The following is a 20,033-nucleotide window of genomic DNA, read 5'->3' on the forward strand; positions in this document are numbered from 1 at the left end:
CAACATTCTCAGAAAAGCAACACAGACTGCGTGAACCTCCTTTCTGAAATGCTTTTCTAGTTTAACTGTCAGATCAAATGCATGGTTACTGCATCGATAAAGTGCATGTTTCTATACTCTTGCTCTGTCTGATAAATACTGTTTGCTTTCAGCAAGTAGAAATAGTGGATGGAATTAGAATCTTAAAAGTGTTCAAGACATGAAAGCACTTATTCCTTAAAGGCGTTACAGGCTACTTAGATGGCTTTCTGTTCTGCAGTGAACTGAGGTGGTAATAATGTAGAAGTTAAAGGGGAGCTGCATACATGAAAAACTTATTGCAACAGATGTGATCTTGAGTTTGCAATTGGGAATATTTTTGTTGGAGTCTTTACTGTGTTTTAAGTGTTTATTCACTGAGAAGCACTTCAGAGCAGCTGTGCTTTCTTGTCCAAGTTTTGCTTTATCGTTTTAAACTATGTAAGAATAGAGGCTTTTAGTGAGATTGCAAAAACAGTCTGTAAAGTACACAGAACTCTGCATTCCCAATGTAATCTATGCCTGTTTTTGCTTCTATAATGGATAGTTCTCTAGTGGGTGCTACTGAATTATAAGGAACGTGTGGGGTTTTTTTTTTTAGGAACAGAGGAGGAAAGAGAAGTTAGAGAAAAAGAGAGAGATGATGTTAAAATCTGCCAAGGTAAGACTAACTAGTTGTTTTATGCAACTTACTGAATAAAAGTCTGACAAATTATGATGTCAATTTTTATCAAAGTAGGTAAACTGAGTAAGTTAGATTAGCCAGTATTTGACTTGCAGGATCTGTCTAGCATACTGTATTTATTTTAACCATGATAAGATTGTTTAAAAGTGCTTAAGAGTTGCATACCATGACAGTCATCTTAAGGAGATGTTTCTGACTAATTTATACTAAAGAAAATGGTTTAAATTTGTCTTGAGGATTTTTGTTTTAGCGTTGATTGTTTATTCTGCCAAAATGCTGAATAAGTAACAAAAGATAAGCAGGTTTTTTTACTGTATTTTTAAAAACTGCTTAATAATAAAAAAGTGTTTCAAGAAGCCTTCAAAGGCAATGATTTGAGGCTGATTACGTCTTTATCTGTGTCACGGTAGTTAGAGGTGAATAAGATGATGAACCTCTTCCTGTGTTTATTTTCTAGGGTCAAAATCCAGTTGATGGCAAAGAGGAGAAATCAGGTAACATCTTAGGCTTTGCCTTTTGTCAGTACTGTTGTTTTTAGTTTCCTTAATGTTTGGTGTGTTATATAAACTCAAATGTTATTCTATAGGTGCAAAAAGGAAGAGAGGGAGAGAAGATGGGACATACAACATCTCAGAAGTTATGTCCAAAGAGGTAGGACATAACTATAAATAGGCTTGTCTGGGTTTTTGTGGCACAAATTTTAACTAGTGAGACAATCACTATGTGAGCAATACATTCTTGTAGATTGCCATCAGAGATTATCAATCAGCAGCCAACAGTAGTCTCTCAGTAATGTAACACTGTCTTCCAACGAAGATCTGTGAGCAAGCAGTGTTGTCAGACCTGTAGAATTCAGATGCTCTCTTTTTTTTTTTTTCTTTTAAAGTCTTTGGGGGAGGCAAGCTGTGAAAAGACTACATTGTCAGTTGAATTTTCAGTTACCCTTTGTAACTGGAATGTGTTCTCTGGTTTGTGGCCTTGTTTAAAGTCACTTGTATGATTAATGATGTTGTATAGAAAGCTTTTTAAAGTATGTCCAGATTCTTCAATTAAAGGATCTCATGAAATACAGTTTGTAGTAGCCTTTAAGGTGAAAAGTGTGTAAGCGTAGCTTTTCCTTTGTTTTCAGGAAATATTATCGGTGGCAAAAAAAAGGAAAGTGGAAAATCAGGTATGTTGGCACATGTTATTGCAATTAAAGTGTGTTAAGCCCGAAGGGAGGGAGGGTTTTTATACTTCATAGCATATATTTTAACTTTTCCTGTAAATAAACATTTCTCTGCTAGATGTTGAAGTCCTGAATTAGAAGTTTAAAAAACTTAGTGTAAGTGAATGCATTTCAATACTTATTTTTGTAAATTCGAGGTCAAAAGTCTAATTAATCTTTTTAAGACTGAATTTGAACATATTTATACTTCATAGAAGGCCAGTAGTTTCAAAAATAAAGCAAGGAGGAATTTAGTAAGAAATATCTGTGCTGGTGTATAAGACCTCAAGACAGTCATTTTTAAGCATTCAAGCGTGGAGATAACAGGCATTGACTCTTTTGCTGTAGTTTAAAAGCTACATGGACAGTATGAATTTATTTCCAGTGTTCTCTAGAATGTGCTTACAGAAGGGAAATAGCTACATTAAATGCCAGCAGCTGTGAGGAAAGCTTTAAGTCTGCTTGCTTTTATGGATAGAAAATTATAAGCCCTATTGCTTCAGTAGCTATCACTGCTCTTCAATTCTGCAAGAGAAAGAATGCATATAAAGCATTGAAATTTTGCACATTGAGATCTACCTATGTAGTAATATTAATTCTAAAAGTAAATTCTACTCTTGAGTTGACAGTTACTCAAAATAAGTCTTTGTGTCAGGGGCTGGCTTACTTCACTGCACGTTAAGACTGGTGTAAATTGGGCAAAAGCATGTTTTAGCTGGGCTTAGATTTGCATTCGCTTGTCACATCTTCCTTAACTTTCCTTTATAGGATGAAAGCTCTTCTGACAACCTGTGTCCAGAAGACCTGCAGAAAAGTGGAGACTCAAATAGCATAATTAAGGATAGATTGTGTCAAGCTGTACGGCACAGTGCCAAGCAATTCCTTGATCCAGTACGGAAGTTTGATGGACAACCAGTGCCTTTTCAGCAGCCAAAGATTTTTACTGGAGGTGTAATGAGGTGGTACCAAGTGGAAGGCATGGAGTGGCTAAGGGTATGGAGCAATTGTTGATGAAATTGAATCTGTTGCTGACTGGAAACAGAGAAATGGAGGGGAAGAGACACTAGAAGTCTTTGATCATAGTTGGTACAGGGAAGGTGAAGAAGAGAGTTCTTTATGGTTTCTCTTGATACAAGAATCTGGTGTTACGAAAAAATTGTCAGGCAGCAGATGCGGTGTTTCAGTGTGGGGAGTATATCTGTGTTTGTAAACGTTTCTTTAGACTTTCTGGTTGGTGTTCTTATCTTCCCTTTCTTCATCTATTTTCTTGTTCAACTTGTCTCTTTTCAGCCTCTCTGCACAAATACTTTGTGGAAGCAGAAGGACAATGCATAGTACTAAGGGGCAGTCTTACTATTTTTCTCTCTCAAGGGCTTGAATACCTAGACCATAGGTGTTTAAAAACCCACTACCTTGCCGTCATGACACAGCTGAATCTTCTGTTCTCTGCATCTTGGAATCTAACTAGCAGTATTAACACAATATTTTAAAAATGTTTTGTCTTTAGCCTTTGAAATTAAAGACTAAAGAAACTTGCCATAAAAATTGCCCACATACCTATGTAACTTAGATCTGGTTTTGTCTGCAAGCCAAATGAGAACAGCCTTACTTTTTAATTATCAGAGCCAGACAGAACTATTTTTCATTCTGCTACTGATTTCATATTTCCCTTAGGTTTTTTCTTTCTTTTTTTCTTCCACACAAGCATATGTACCTTGTTTTAACAGGCTTAGGCTAATCTCAGAAATGAGTGCCACTAAACTCACTCACTCTGTTCTGTCACTGGGAAGTGCACAGGGAAGACAGGCCTGTTCTGGGAGGGGGAAAAATAGTTTCTTTGGGCCCTCAGTTACAATAGCCTTTTTTATTAATCTTTATGAATAGTAGAGTAGCCAAAGAACACTTCTGTGTCTAAAGTCAGAGGTTGCTCTGTCACTTGTCAGAATAGGCAGTGTCTGCACAAAGAGCTTTTGCTGAAGCAGCTGGCTGTGTTGGTCAGGATTTGCACCTTTTTCCTGTGGTGAAGTAGCTGTGCTTGTAGAAGTTACTTGAACAGATAAAACTGAAACATGAGCACAATAACAGTGTTTTAGAAGGAGGAGCTAAGTGAGCTGGGATGAGTAAAGATTTGGGTAGTGCAATCTGTACTTACATCTGAAATACTTTTTGATATAATGCTAATTTACATATTTTCCTTTGATACTATTCTGGTTTTTGCGTCCTAGTCAGGCTCTTAATTGGCTAGGAGCAAATACACCTTCATATGAATGTGTGGGGTTTACGAGGTGCTTGTATTTATTTTCATAATGGAGATATCTTGCTCATCTAATATAAAGTGTGCCTAGTGAAGACTTCCTACAGGTGTTACATTCCTAAAGATATATGTTGTTCTTAAGGCGTGCTGGTTGTTTTGCGTTTACGTTTCTTTTTCTGCGTATGCAGATGCTTTGGGAAAACGGTATAAATGGCATTTTAGCTGATGAAATGGGGTTGGGGAAGACGATCCAGTGTATTGCAACAATAGCCATGATGGTGGAGCGAGGGGTCCCAGGTCCGTTCTTAGTATGTGGTCCTTTATCTACTCTTCCAAACTGGATGTCTGAATTCAAGAAGTTTACTCCAGAGGTAAAGTAAAATAATATTTAATTTTTTTTCCTTAGGTTTAAAAGAACAAATTATTTAATCATTATTCTAATTCTTTGCCTTGGAACTTTCTCTGTATAGAACACTAGCTCAATTGTAGTTTTTTATGTGGTTACCACACACTTTGCCATGACTTGCTATGTATTTACAGCCTTTTTGTAACAGAGCTAATTATCTCTACTATCTTCTGTATAGGTTTAAATGAGTTTAGTTCACCTGACTTCTAAATCTCCTTTTTTTTTTTTTCCAGATTCCACTAATGCTCTATCATGGAGCTCAGCAGGACCGTCGTAAACTGGTACATAAAATCCACAGGCGACAAGGATCACTGCAAATCTATCCTGTGGTCATTACTTCTTTTGAAATAGCAATGCGAGACAGAAATGCCCTGCAGGTATCTAGGTTCTCCTGAAAGATGGGTGGAATGCCTCCTCACTAATAGCAATGCTTTTGAATACAGTAAAAAAATCCCACATGCTGTCTCTACAAGTGTCATACTGCAGCATTTATATTGGCATTCACTTCTGTTTCTGTGGTAGCAGAATTTCTGGAATTTTATGCTTAAGAAATTCTCCAAACAGAACACTACCCACAAAGTGAAGTAAGCGGATAGTTAGAGCATAACTGCTCTTTTTACCTCTCTGTAGGTGATGGTGAGGGTGTCTTGGAGTAAAAGCTGTACTTAAGGTATAAATATCATGGTTAACATCAGAATGGTTGTTTCAGTGAGATGAGTTTCTTGTAGAAGAAGTATTATTGTAATCACCTAAGCTTTCTAAATGCAGTCACCATGAAGCAGATGTATGGCATTAACTGTTTGTACTCAGCTCTTCTAGTCTGGCAAAGTGAGAAACAACAGGAAATTAATCTTTGTAATGGCCAGTATCAGATGGTCTTATCGGTGCTGCTTATCTCATCTGACACATGTTTTGATGAAGAAAAGCTAAGATTTACTGAAATATCCATTCTTTTTGTAGCACTGCTTCTGGAAATACCTGATAGTAGATGAAGGTCACAGAATTAAAAATATGAACTGCCGGCTTATCAGAGAATTGAAACGATTTAATGCAGACAATAAACTCCTGTTGACGGGTACTCCCCTGCAAAACAACTTGTCAGAGCTTTGGTCATTGCTTAACTTCCTGTTGCCAGATGTGTTTGATGATTTGAAAAGGTAAGTTACAGTCTGATGGTGAAAACTATTCCCCTTTGTTCTGTTTGGGCATTATTTTGACTTTAATTATTAAACTTGTCAGAATGTGAGAGCTGTTTTATGGTATGGTTGTAATTTCCTATGGTTATTTGGTGGTAAAGGCTTTGAAATGTGTCTTGCCTTTACACTTAGTTGTTTCAGAAAGAAAGGAAGTAATTGTAAGCTCTATGGATAGTGGAAGCTCAACTCAGAGCTAAGACATGAGCATTTGGGGAGGGAGATGTGTTTGTCTAATCATAAGAGCCTGGTGCTTCTTGAAATTTTCTAAGGTGCTGGAGAAAGCTGTGTGAGGCTGACAGACATGGGACCCATGGAAGATGGATCATTTCCTGAAGCAGTAGGGGGTCAGGTGGAAAAACGTTGCCAAAACAGTCTTTAGACTCATTTTGGAAAAAGATATAGACTAGATTGAACATAATAGAACATAGTGAATATTCCACCTAATACAAGTATTTTTACCAATCACTTAAATTTAAAGCATCTGAATTGACAAGTATATTTCAGAAATACCTCGTGTTCACCCTCTGTTCGTGACGGATATTAGTGCTTTGTTTTTCTTAAATGGCAAGATAAGAATAGTATACTTAAATAATGAAGAACAGTAGCTATGAAGTAAGCTATTCCTTTTTTTTCCTTTGTTTTTATAGCTTTGAATCCTGGTTTGATATTACCAGCATTACAGGAACGGCTGAAGATATTATTGCTAAAGAAAGGGAGCAAAACATCTTGCATATGCTGCATCAGGTTTTCAATTATTCTTTGTGGTTTATTTCTAACAATGACCATTATTATGAAGTTTCAGAATCTTGTTTGTGGGGCTGAATTCTGGGCCAGAGGCTTTTATTGTGGCACCTCTGGACTTCCTTAGACTTGTAGGGTTTTTCCAAATCTTTACAGCACTTATAAATGCTAAACAGAACAATATACCTCTTTGTTAATGACTTGTTTTTATTCTTGGAACTGATTTGTGTTTAATCAAACTTAATTGCAGTTACTTGCTTCTGATGCCAAAATATTTAATTGGTATATTTATTTTGTTGAAAGATAACTTTGAGCGAATTTATATAACTTCTAGGTGTTGAACAGAATACTTTTTTGACAAACCAGTTGTATAATGTGCCTGTCTTCAAAACTTCAAAACTAACACTCAAAGCTTTCTTTTAAAGGGCATGTGTGGAAGTAAATGCTTACAGGACTATGATTTTACCATCATAAGCTGATGGTGAGAGATCTAAATTGTATCTTCTAGATATAATCATCAATGACAATTTATTGTTTATTTCAGTTAAAGGTTTGAGGCTTTCCTGGAATAAATTGTTTTAAGAAATATAACAAACTGAGCTGTTTCATAATAAAATTACTTTCAGTTTATGAAAATTATTTGAAAGGTCTGTACTGTAGTTACTACTGCACACTTAGTAAGCACTCCAGATTTTTCAAATGTCAATGGATGTGGTGTTTGAACACGTGAATTACCAGCATGTGCATAAAAATTTTGGAGTAGGCACCCATATTAAAAAAATTAAATATGGAACTCTGCAAATTACCTCCCTTGCTTTAAATTGTCAAAATAGCATTATATTGGTAGATCCATTTGGGAGTTGTTGTTGGGTTGTTGTGTTTTGTTTTGTTTTTTAACTAGCCATGTTGAGAGCTTTGAGTAATTTAACACATCTGCTCAACACTGCAGATTCTGACACCTTTCTTACTGAGAAGACTGAAATCCGATGTTGCTCTTGAGGTTCCTCCTAAACGAGAAGTTGTGGTATATGCACCGCTGGCAAAGAAGCAAGAAACTTTCTATACTGCCATTGTAAATCGCACCATTAGGAAACTGCTTGGAAATAATGAGGTATCTACTGATACAGATGTTAGAAATGTGCCTGCTATTAATGGTTTGTAGGCAAAAACACATTGGTATTGCTTCATTGCCAAAACCAGAACATCATTGTAACTAAATCCACTTTTTGCTGAAGTTTTTAGTCTGGTTCTTCTGTTATCTATTTCAGTGGCAGTTACTGTGAGTGGCCTCAGTGGGCATAGAACAATATGAGTGTAAATATTTTCTTGATTACTTGTGCCTTAGGGGAATAGAAGACAGTTTTCATAGAGTTGACAGTTTCTGCTGTAAAATCAGCAAGGTACTAATGCAGCTTTTAAAAATCAAGCAGAAGCTTTCAAAATCTCAATTACAGACCTTTAAAATGTGGGCTGTGTTTTCTGCTTAGCAAAACTTACAGCTGCTGAGTCTTAAGTATTGCATGATGCATATCACTGAGACCTCTTTTCACTATTGAGAATTCTTGGGTCAGCATAGGCCATTGAATCTGAAGCTATCTGCTGTTGATGGTAATCTTATCACTTCCCACAGGAAGAAGTAGTTGAGTTGAGTCCCACAGGCCGACCAAAACGCCGTAGTCGAAAAGTGGTTGATTATTGTGAAGAACATAATGGTTCACCTGATGACTTGGAAAAATTGATCAGCAAAATGCAAGAGGAAGTAGAAAAAGAGAGGTGCTTGCCCTGAAAGATTCTTTTTTAAAATTATACTGAATATCTCACTCTTAGTTTGCTTCCAGAGCTTTGCTTATTCAAATTGATCAAGAAGAATGGCATTTTGTAATTCACTATCCTTGTAGCTTTATGACTTGTTTCCTTGCTTTTACCTAATATTTGCTGGGCAGTGATGGCAATGATTAGGTTGTACCATCACTCACTGACTCATTAGAGTTATAGTTAACTACAAGACATTTACTCTTAGTCCTGTGGCCTTTGCGGGATCTAGCAGTAAAATTGCTTTTTGAATTCCTGTTTTCATTAGTCACAGTCTTAGGTAGGTGTAGTGATGAGAGTGCTTTTGATAATCCATGAAGAGCTAAAATGTGTTGGTGTGAAATGTAATTCCTTTGGGCTGTTAAAACGTTTTGGTAGTGAAGAACTGTGGTTTCACCAAAGCTTCAAGGTCTTAGATGGTTTGGGTGTCAGGCAGGGAAGAACTGCTTCATCTTAGTTATTTGATAGTGGAAATTTCATTGTAATAGCTTAGGTCCTGGCTACAGCTAGCAATGAGGACGAAGAGGTGAAGAGCTTGGCTCATTGCTAGGTTTTGCAGGGTTTGCAAGATTCAGGTAGCCTTTTGTCTCCAGTGTCTGATTTACATTCACAGGGATATCTTTCATTAGCTCAAGGGATAATGCTGGTGTGCTAAATACAGTTAGGTCCTAGGTTTTTGCAGAATAGTTGAAGCAAAGTTTGGGCTCAAGACTGGAGAAAAGGGAGGAATAGTTTCCTTGCTAAATTTAGTAAAATATGTAAGCTTAGGCAGAGGCCTAAAACCTAAACAGCCAGCATGGTTATTACTATTTTGGTGACAAATATTGGTCAGTTTCTGGTGACTAAGATCAGAGTTGAGATCCAGGACTGAGGGAGCTGAAGAATCATGTTCATTCCAGGGTTTTTGGCAAGGTCTGTCTGTGGCTCTAAATTGGTTGGAAGTCCCTTGGGCATAAGGAAAATGAGGTTAATCTTCAGGGTTGAAGTGTATTTATTTTGTTAGATTTTTATTGTAGTCCAGTATACTTTGCAAGAACACACACTTAAATTGATGTTTCTATTAGTTTTATGGTATACATGGATACCTTATGTTGGAGACGGAACTTAGATGTGGAAGAGCTAAATAGCTGTATTCGTTGTGAATCCTGCAATGTGTATGTGTGGCAGAAATGGGATGGGCAGAGAACTGATTTTGGAATAGCTTATGTATTGTTCCACAGGAGATCTGACCATTTGTTTTAGAGAGAGCTTGCTTCTGTTCCCTTTTCTGAGGGATGACTTGCACAAGTTGTTTTTTCTGTTTCTGTTTACTACTGATTGCCCTTTTGTATTTTAAACCAATAATGACCTTGTGCCTTCAAGTGCCAAGTGTGGCACCTAAAAAGTTTCTTCTGGTAATAGCTTTACTAACTATGAGGGATTTTGAGGATGTTTGACACAGCATGTGAATCCATTGCTGATTTTGGTTTTTTGAATTATTTTTTTCTCTTCTATGTCTGTAGCATAATAAGGTGACACTTACTGTTCTAATAAGATGATGTATCTTTTCAAGGCCAGTGGTAGAAGTGAGCATTCCCATGGATTCTGAGGTGAACCTTAAACTGCAGAATATTATGATGTTACTGAGGAAGTGTTGTAATCACCCCTATCTTATTGAATATCCATTGGACCCTGCTACACAACAATTCAAGGTACATATTGTAAAAGGATTATGACAAAAATTATGCCAGGCATTAAAAAGCAATAGACTATGAGGTGACAGCAGTAAAGAATCACCTTTTCAATGTATTTGGCATATGCTTCCCCACTGAATTCCAGCAGTGTACTGAATCATTACTTGAAGCTTCCTGCGCAGCAGTTGCAGAGACCAGTTCAGCCTCTGCCCATTTAGCCTGTGCGTAGTGGTGCCATAGGATTCTTCATGATGGTAGCGCTTATCTGCTGGGAGCAAGGTTATTGAATTTGAACAGTAGCAGAGTTCCGATGACTCGAGATGTTTTAGTATCTGCCTTAAGCTCTTCTCACAAAGGTTAATTTTCAAAACAATCTTGATGAACTGTTTGTGACATAAATTGTACACACTGAAGGAGGTGTGGTGGTAACTTTGTAAGTGTGAGGTGTTGAAGGGCTGAACTAAGTACAACATAATCCTTTCTCTTCCTCAAAAGGGAAAAATTCCAAATTATATCACAAAGGCCAGCTGATAGTTTAATCTACACAAAGCAGTTGGCAATATAGGAAAGTATGAAGTAATTTGAATGGAAAGAATCTTGAAAAACTGGAAGTTGCTTCGATGTTCTAAGTGTAGGTCTGTGGGCATGTGTAGTCATGTTTCCTGTTCAGCAAGTGATAACAGATTCAGCTGCACTCCAGGAGCAAGTTGTTGAAATTTATCAATATAAAGTTGGTGCATAAAAAGCAGATAGCCCAGTCTGGGTGATGAGGGGAAATTAGTTAATGTGTAGAAAATGCAGACTGTTTGACAGTTGACAGCACTTGCAGGAGCTAACACCTGCTCAGGAAGATGGATCAAGAATTATCAAGGTGGCCGCAGTATGGCTCAGACCTGAGAAGTTTCTGTATCCCTGCTTATAGCCCATAACAAGAGTTTCATCTAACAAACTCTTCTGAGCAAAAGATGGGTCTAAGGTGGCAGTGTGAAAACTTCTGTGAACTTTTGTCACTTCGCTGATGTGTAGAAGCTTGTTCAGCAGTGCTTCCTTGTATCCAGTAGGTGGAAGCCTTGTGCGTTAGTTACAGGCTAGGAAAGAAACAGCAGCACTTTTCCAGGTGGAAAAAAATAAAATAATCTGGTTTGTCCTTGCAGAAACAGGGTGAAAACTAATTAGGCTTTTTTAAATTATTTGGGCATATGAAATGGTGGGGTTTGATTTAGTTTCATAATGATTTAATTGATTCAATATAGTTTGCTAAAATTAGTGTTGCTTCCAATCTTAGGGCTTTTAGTTAAACAGATGGTAAGAGCTTGTTTCTGTGAGAAGCTTTCAGACAGCTTCTGTTGATGCTTCTGAGTCAGGGAAACCTTTGGTATCCTTCCTTCCTAATATATGATCCTCTTTCCCCTGTTCCAAGGTTGATGAAGATCTAGTGAAGAATTCAGGCAAGTTTCTACTCTTGGACCGAATGCTTCCAGAACTGAAAAAAAGAGGGCATAAGGTAAAGCTAATTCTTTGTGGGAGGAACTGTAGTTGTCTCCTTACAACCTAAAAATGGTATTAAGGAATTCTTCTGGTTTTGTAGGTCTTGTTGTTCTCCCAAATGACTATGATGCTTGATATTTTGATGGATTACTGCTATCTGAGAGACTTCAAATTTAGTCGATTGGATGGCTCTATGTCCTACTCAGAGAGAGAAGAAAATGTAAGTAGATGTACATGCTTTGAGCCTGTTAGCAAATTCTGCTTGTTCCTGTGACACTGGAATATGATTTCGCACTGCATTTAACCTTTAATAGGCAAAAGACATCTATGTTGAAAACTGATATCCTTGCTGCTGCTTTAATATCTGCAGCTCAGAAATGCTGAAGGAATGAAATGCGTTACTAACCAATATATTGGGTTATGGCTAAAATGATGGGTGTTCACATACTCCTTTGACCAAATGTGAAGTAAGTGATATATCAAGATTGTGGCAAATACTAATCTCAGTTTTAGCCCTGCGCGTATTCTTTCCTAGAATCCAGGATGTGATGCCAGCATCTATAGGAGAGTACTGCAAGTCTAATGCCAAATAAAGTAGATTTCCAGGAAATGAGATTTGTACCTAGTGGGACACCTGTAACTTCAGACTGAAATTGCACATGGATTTGTTCCAGCGCAATCCTTTGTTCCTGCATACTTGTAACAGTTTCAGATAACCATAGAATGCCTTACTACTGAGGCATATATTTATCATGAAGAGCAGCCATGCAGCGTGGTTCTGGAAAACCACCACTCTGAGGGTGTGCAGGGGTGCAAAGTGCAAAAGAGCAATGCATACATGGAGGAAGTACACGGGATGTATCTAGGGGATGTGCTGCAATTGCCATCTGGTCTCCAAAGTGTGCACTAGTGTTTATGAAGATAGGGAAAAACAGCGGCAGATGACAGATCATCTGGCTCAAATTGTGCTTCCCTTTGCCCCATTTTTTTCTGTGCTAGAGTGTGGCTGAGGAAGACCAAACTCCTAAATGCTTAGGTTGCTACTGTTTGAACTGATCCTCAGGAATGTTTCACTAGCTAAATGTCAGCAAGCTATAATGACTTTTATTAAGTTGGTAAAATTTTGTACTGCTGGCTTGTGGGGATTTTTCGGAGTTGATTGTGTGCCTACCAATGTGGTATGTGTGCAGGATGAGAGGAGTCCTCCAGGTCACCAGTCAAAGTTCAGCAAGGCTCTTCCTAGCTCCATGACTTGCTACTGGTGCTACAAGTGCTGATGTGCAGGAGATCCCAGAGGATATGGGCCTTTTGGAGAGTTTGGGTAGATGCTTCCACCTGGCAGTGGGGTGATGGTTTCTTTTTCTCTGCTGTGATCAAAGACCTGAAAATTACTATACACTTCCAGTTTCTACCAGCATGTGGGTGGTCAGACCACATAGACTGGGTTTTGTCTGGTATTGCAGACCTGGTAGGAGCTGTGCTGCCACTTGGAAACATCTGGCAGTGAAAGCAGGCTAGATGCACAGTAGAAGGCCAGAAAGTTACTGTTAGTTTTGAAGTAAGAGGAGGAGATACACAGGGTGGGTGGAAGTTACAGCCAAGTTGGCATTTTTGTTTGTTGCCTGTGTCAAGAAGTAGATACGTTTTTTAGGCTCTGCCAGCTTAGACTGTGCTCACATTACTCATCACTGGATGGTAGGCTATGTGGAGGTGAATGTGGTTTAGACCATACCTCACTATAATCATCTCAAGTCTGTGTGTTAGACAACTTGTTGACTGGAATTGTCAAATAAGGAAAGAAAATTTCTTCATTTCTTGGTCTTGGCTTGTCCTGTCAGAAATGCATGCAATGTTTCTTAAAACCTTAGTTTGGCCTCTGACAGTGTGTGCTGTATCTTATGTGTTCATCTTTTAAACACAGGTCTCTCAAAATAAAACATTAGCTGTGTTGTGTTTAATCCATCTGCTGTTTTTAATAGATGAATTCTCTTCCAGATGCATAAATTTAATACTGACCCTGAAGTCTTCCTGTTCCTAGTGAGTACAAGAGCTGGAGGCTTGGGTATTAACTTAACTGCGGCAGACACTGTTGTCATATACGATAGTGACTGGGTATGTTGACAGACTGTTAACCTAGTGATATGTGTCGTAAAATGCTTTCTCTGTTGCTGCTTTTGATAATAATTTACTACCCCATAATGGTATAGACCAGTTCTGTAGATTTAATTAGGTGCTACATGAAGATAATAGTAAGTAGTGTATGCAAACATGTTACATATGAAATATGCAGCCTCATTTGAAAACTCCGATCTTATAGAATACAACATTAGAGTTGGTTTCCAAAACTAAGCTGTTTGCCCCTGAGTCAGACCAAAAGCAAGAGGATTTTTTTCTGTTACTGTTGAAGATGCATTTCCTTCTTTCAATTTAAGTTTGAATGTAGCTGGACCTTCTGCAGGTTCCCTGTTTCCAACTGCTGCCATATTAGTACCAGCCCCCTGAATTTCCTCTTCTGACTTGCCACGTGTTTTAGATAGTTAGGATTCTGCTGCTCCTGTGAGTCTGGAGGCTCAGAAAAAGGGAGGTATGGAAGGAAATGACTGAGGACCTCTGCATCTTCACTTTATTTTAATAGACAGTTCTGCTGTTCGCATGACTATTCAGCTTCAGGAGAGCTAAAGCAGCTTCAGAAATGGCTGAAAATTTTTTTAGTCCCTTTTCTTTTCCTCCAACAAAAAAAAGCCACGACTAACCCTCAGCTAAATTTGTGATACAAACCATGGCCATATGTTGAAAACTGCAGCACATAGTGCAGAAGCAGCCAGAGCTATTTGGGTTACTAGCTACAGCAGCAGAGCTTGTCATGGATGAGTTTAAGAGTCAAGAGATGTAGGAGTTCTGTTATACCATGGCTGCCCTGCTTATTGCTTCTGCTCTGACTCTGAGCTCACTATTGAAAATGCTGCCTATGGTACATCTCTTAAAAAAAGGTTAATGGTGTAGCTAACTTGTTTCTTTATCTGCTCAGAACCCCCAGTCGGACTTGCAGGCCCAAGACAGGTGTCACAGAATTGGCCAGACAAAGCCAGTGGTTGTTTATCGTCTTGTGACAGCAAATACTGTTGACCAGAAGATTGTGGAGAGGGCTGCTGCCAAGAGGAAGCTGGAGAAGCTGATTATCCATAAAAGTTAGTATCTTTCTTTTATGACTTCCTGTAAGCATGTGTTGCTTCTTTAAATCGCAAGAGAACTCTTACTGCTCTGTTTTGTTACTGCTTAGTATTTTTTCTTAAGCACAAAAAGCATCATCCTCCTAACAATTGGCTATATAGTATTACTTTTCAAAATGCAATCTTCGGCACATTGTGGATAACTTCTGCAGCAAATTAAAGAAAAACAATTCCAGTATTTCTGGAATCATCATGTTATGACTACTCCTTTATTAGTAATAGGTAAGGGGGGAAAAAAAAAACAGGGTGATGGGACAGTGAGCCTACCTGGAAGAAATAAGATAAAACCAGGCAATAAGGGAGTAGAGCTCTGAGCTTGTTGTCAGGAAAATGACAGTTTGTTTGACCCAAATGTTTTTGGACTTTTAACATCGAAAATGCTTGGGAGTAGATGACAAATCTGAGTTGATTATCTTTTTAAAATCAAATTAAATGAACCAGCATATGAATAGAAAAGCAGATTTAAAAAATTCTTACTGCTTGCAGTTTGAATTTATAACAATTCTTCATTTGGAGCAAATGTGTACCTAATGATATCAACACTAGAGCAGTGTTTCATGATGTGAAGTTTAGTGATAGATTTTTCCAGTTGCACAAGCAAATTTGCTTGAGTAGGGGGTGTTCATGTTAAAATTGTTAAAATAGAAAGTTGGTTTCTGGGGCGTTCCTCCTAAACTTCGTTGAGATTGCAAATCCTAGAGCTGTAAAATCACTGTAAAACAATTTTAATATCCTGTTTGCATCTGTCCTGAATTTAAGAACAGTATAACAGCAGTAGAATAGTGCTCTTTGAACAATTAACCCGTGCTGAACAGAACAATAGTCCTTGATTTTATGTGTAGAACAATGGTGATTCTTGTTGTGTTCTTGATTATATAGCTGGTCATACTCAGTCATGTTTAGAAAGTGATTGGGTTGAAGTGTGTCTTTGGTGGTAAATTTTTCTTATTTGGGTTCTATAGGAATCCTGCTTTGCTTCTGTAGCTTATTCTGTTTGTGATATTTGGACAGTAGCTTCCTATAGCATTTTCCAAACACTAAGCTCACTTGAAAAATATGATTCTTGTAACTTAGTATGGGCTGCTGACAATAATTAGCCTTATATTAAACTTTAAAGAAGGTTAAGAACTTCTCATAGTGTATTAAGGGGGGGAGTGGAAGCCTTTTCATGAGGGCATAAAGGGGCAGAAAGGCCACATCTGTAACTGCCTACTGCACAGTGTACTGCTTGTCAAGTCTAAGCTGCGGTTTGCCTCTTAGCTAATCTTTGTTGATGCTTCCTTTATCCTAGCTTTAGCTGTTTTCTTTGATCTGTTTGCCACTGCTGTCTTGGTGTGACTGCCAGGACTGCTCTCTGACTCTTTGTAGGCATGTTAGTGACCAATTTAAGAAAAATTTTTTTGTTAATTACTCGATTATGGCCCAACCTAAAAATAAAAACCCAAGTGGCAAGATGAGCACACAAAACAGAATGGGCTCTTAAAGGTAGAGACTACCATATACTAACTGGGAACTGGGACTGGTTGTACTGGAAGGAAGCTAAGTGTCAAGTTCAGTACACGCTCAGCTTTGCAACAAGTTGGCTATTTATCTCAGTAACTATTGGTGAATATCTAAATCCTGCAGCTTAGGTAGGAGTGTCTGCTCCAGGAACCCCTGGATCCACTGTGTAATTGTAAAGATGATGTAATGGATCCTATAATTTTGAATATCTGAAAGAGCATTGGAATTTTGGAGGAGTGAATGAGGATGGGATATCACAAAGCTTACTTAAGTCAGGCCTTTCTGTGGTGTCTAACTGTGTAGCGTGTGTACAGTACAAGTACTGGAGCTTAAGAACTGGAGTTTGTTGCAAAACAGAATGCTTTTTTGGCCTCAGCACCAGGTTATTCCTTCTATCTTGTGCATCTGTTTTATTGAAGTTGCTTAGGAAACCTGCTGAGAAACAGGATTTTAGTTATATTAGTAGATGTCAGACTAAGAGAAAATGATGGACATGAACTTTTCATTAAGGTGTTAAGTGCTTGATAGGGTCTCCTATATTTTTCTCTTTGTCACTATTATTGCAATGCAAGACCTATACAGCACTAATTCAATGCTATATAGTTTGTGAAACTCTGAAAACTAAAAGGAAGAGGCTTCATCACTAATAATGCATGACAGGACCTGGATCCTGTGTGTCACATCAGGAGATGTTAATAGGGGAGAGAATCCTATAGCTCAAAACCCTCTGGAACTTGCATCTGATTTGCACCTTACAGAGATACAGTCAGTCCTTGGAGGGAGGTGGGAAAATGTGTGGGAAAGACTTCTGAAATCAAGATATAGGAAAAAACAGCAGTGAATGTGTTAAAAGGGATCGATGAAGACTCATTAATAAAACGGGTACATGTGTTGATAAAAACTGAGGAATCTTGGCACAGAAAGTTAACCTTGCCTGTCTCCTTGAAATGCGCAAGACTGAGCTTGATTTCATCCATGCTCAGCTTTAGTTAAGTAATAATCTTGTATAATTTTTTTCATATTTGGGCTGACATCCAGATTTTTATGTAGATAGGTGTTAGCATAGTCTCTTCAAGAAACCACACTGTCAGATGTTTTGTCATATCTGTCTAGTCCATTAAACTGAGGGATTTGTCTCTGCAAACCACATCTTTCACGTATTTCCTATCTTGTGGTTAATACTGCTTGCTTTGTTTCAACCAGCTCACAATACAAAGGGAACAAACTTCTGCATCCACCATCTAACTTTATTTGCAATGTTTTTACTGTAAGTAGAACTAACGGATTTTCCACTCCGTGTGTGCATGTTGAATTGGTGTTTCAATCAGTTCTTCTGCATACCACAGCTAGATGGTGAAAGGCCTGCATGTAAATGTGTGTACCTCTGACTCTTTTCCCCAGTTAGGCTATTAGTGTAAGGTGTGTTTACCTGAGGGGTAAAACAAACATAGCATTAGTTTGGATGTGAAAGAGTAATTTGTTTGATATGTTTTATATCAGTAACATGTTTGATATTGATTTAACACTTTACAGAATTTGTTCCTGTCTCTGTGTACTTTCTTAAAACTTCTCCTTTCTACAGATCAGTTTAAAGGTGGCAAATCTGGTCTAGCACAGTCCAAGAGCTGCCTGGACCTTCAGGAATTAATGGAATTACTGAAATCCAGAGACTATGAGAGGTATGCAGATTTAATATTTTCCTTGGTCTGTGAGTTTGTAACTCGCAGCTTGTAAGCAGCTGTCAATAGCCCTTTTGTCTTATGAAGTGGTATGTGGATTTTCATAGTGGAAAGAATGTCCTAGGGATTCTGCTGTGTGGGCAAACTGACTTCTACACAATACTAACTGTAACATGCTTTTATCTGTATTAAGAGAGATTATTTCTTCCTCAACAGGGAAATTAAAGGATCTAAAGAAAAAGTAATCAGTGATGAAGATCTAGAGTTACTCTTGGATAGAAGTGATCTTATTGGTAAGTCAGAGTTTTCATGTGTGTTTTTTCTGTTTATCAGTAAATTCATATTTTATAAGAGTCTATATATCTAGAAAGCTGCCATAGCTTCACTTCCCTACAGCTGTGTTGTACACTTAGAGACAACCGTAATTCAAAATATAGTCTTAAACATATGTTTGGGAAAAAAAATTGAGCTGTTCAGAGTTACCATGGCTTGTCAGTGGATCAGATATTTTTTTAAGAAATATTTTTGAGAGATGCAAATTCTAGTGCTTGATTGGACCAAGATATTATTCAAAAAAAAAACACCTTAACTTTTCTGAGAAAGGAAAAAATTCTTATCCAATTTGTCTAAACAGTAGGTTTAGTATGCTTTGTTTCCTTCAGCATCTTTAGGAAGCATACAGAAAAAAACCAGTAATTACAGAATTTAGAAGTAAAAATGATAGCTAGCCTTAAATAAGTATGGTATGTATAGTTTGAGTAAAATAACTTTGCCTTAGGAGAACTGTTGCTATACTTAATTTTTTTCCTAGATTAGCTGAAGAAATTGTTTTATAAAACTTCTTATTCCAGTTAACTGACTGCTAATACAGAAAACGATTGTTCATGCACTGATAATATGGTCTATCTCTATCTTTACAAGTTCAGGTTGTGAAGCAATGTGACTTCTCCTTTCAAATTAGGGAAGGTCACATTTATTTTGTGTTATTGGCATGCATCATATTTATAATGGTTGCTTTTTTTTCCTTGGCTATACTAAGCAGAATTAGTGTATTAAAATTGTCAAAAAATGTTTATACAAAAATATTAGTCTAGCATTATGTGCTAAATATTTAGTACAGATAACTGCAGTTAATGCTTTAGAAACTGAAATGCCACCTCCCGCCTCCGTAAGCCATAATTATTCAATTTTGTATAAAGACCATACTTTTTCATTAGCTTTATATTCACTGGAAGGGCAACACACTGATTTGCAAGTGCTAGGAAAACAACGTGTAGGTCTTTGTACTTTGGAAAATAATATTGTTTAGCAGAGCTGTAACTTTGTGTTTCTCCTAGTAACTTCACTAAATCAATTTACTGCATTCTGGTTTCTTCTCAGGAAAATGAGACTAGTTCAGGCAGATTTTAAAACTGCTTCTCTCCATTCAGATTTAGCCAGAGGTGTTGCAATTTTTTTTTTCTGTCTGCAGTAGTAAGGTTGCAGACACTTCACCTGTTATTGTTGATCTTTGTTCTGTTTTAATCCTAGATCAAATGAAGACCTCTGAAAAAATGAAAAAGGAAAAAATGCGTGTCTTCAAGGTCTTAGAAGAATCATCAGATTCCAATGCAGAATGTGCGTTTTAATGTGTAAATGCAGCCTGTAGTCATACAGGACAAACATATGACTGACATCAGAACTCCGAGTGATGTCACTTACACATACTGTTCCTTTATGCTGACTTTTTTAAGGCCTTGTTCAAATCCCTCATGCTCTTTCAATAAATCTTAACATGTTCTACAGTAGCAGTTGATAGTTTCATGTTGTAGCTTTGCTAGGCTTTCATAAAGAATTAAGAAAATGAGTGTGTTTCACATTTGCAGTTAGCTCTTGTGATCAGTGGTAAAAACTGGCAAATTTGTGTAACAAATCTTCCCGTGGAAGTCCTAAAACACTTTTTTTTTTAATTTGGTGTCCCTTATGGTTTTATTTGGAATGGAGATAACATGTCCCTTTGTTACAGCCACTTGTGTAGCTTCTTTTCTGCAAATTATTTTGATTAAATAGATACCTGGTTGTCCCAAAAGTGTAGGGTTTTTGGCATAGCTTTTTAAATAAGCAAGGCTTCTGTTGTGTCCATTAATTCACTCCTTGCCTAC

At 37.6% G+C, this 20,033-nt stretch overlaps 1 protein-coding gene across 1 annotated transcript; it reads left to right on the forward strand.

The window, feature by feature from the left end:
- Positions 1-1,176: 1,176 nt before the first annotated feature.
- HELLS (helicase, lymphoid-specific) lies at positions 1,177-19,690 on the forward strand. Its single transcript, XM_010072550.1, has 17 exons — positions 1,177-1,197; positions 1,833-1,874; positions 2,679-2,903; positions 4,353-4,535; positions 4,804-4,947; positions 5,531-5,727; positions 6,414-6,510; positions 7,457-7,618; positions 8,138-8,280; positions 9,872-10,010; positions 11,413-11,496; positions 11,581-11,700; positions 13,476-13,592; positions 14,509-14,668; positions 17,796-17,892; positions 18,109-18,185; positions 19,423-19,690. The coding sequence occupies exons 1-17, from the start codon at positions 1,177-1,179 to the stop codon at positions 19,518-19,520; spliced, it is 2,106 nt and encodes a 701-aa protein (XP_010070852.1). The 3' UTR covers positions 19,521-19,690.
- Positions 19,691-20,033: the final 343 nt, after the last annotated feature.

Source organism: Pterocles gutturalis, unplaced genomic scaffold (genome assembly GCF_000699245.1).
Source record: "Pterocles gutturalis isolate BGI_N339 unplaced genomic scaffold, ASM69924v1 scaffold16857, whole genome shotgun sequence".
Taxonomy (NCBI): domain Eukaryota; kingdom Metazoa; phylum Chordata; class Aves; order Pterocliformes; family Pteroclidae; genus Pterocles; species Pterocles gutturalis.

What these genes read in the sequence shown, in the direction of transcription:
- HELLS (XM_010072550.1), top strand. Translation starts at nt 1,177, where the DNA reads ATGGCAAAGAGGAGAAATCAG. An exon ending in TCAAGAAGTTTACTCCAGAG is followed by an intron (nt 4,536 to 4,803) that starts GTAAAGTAAAAT and finishes TTTTTTTTCCAG; the next exon opens with ATTCCACTAATGCTCTATCA. An exon ending in AACTGCTTGGAAATAATGAG is followed by an intron (nt 7,619 to 8,137) that starts GTATCTACTGAT and finishes CACTTCCCACAG; the next exon opens with GAAGAAGTAGTTGAGTTGAG.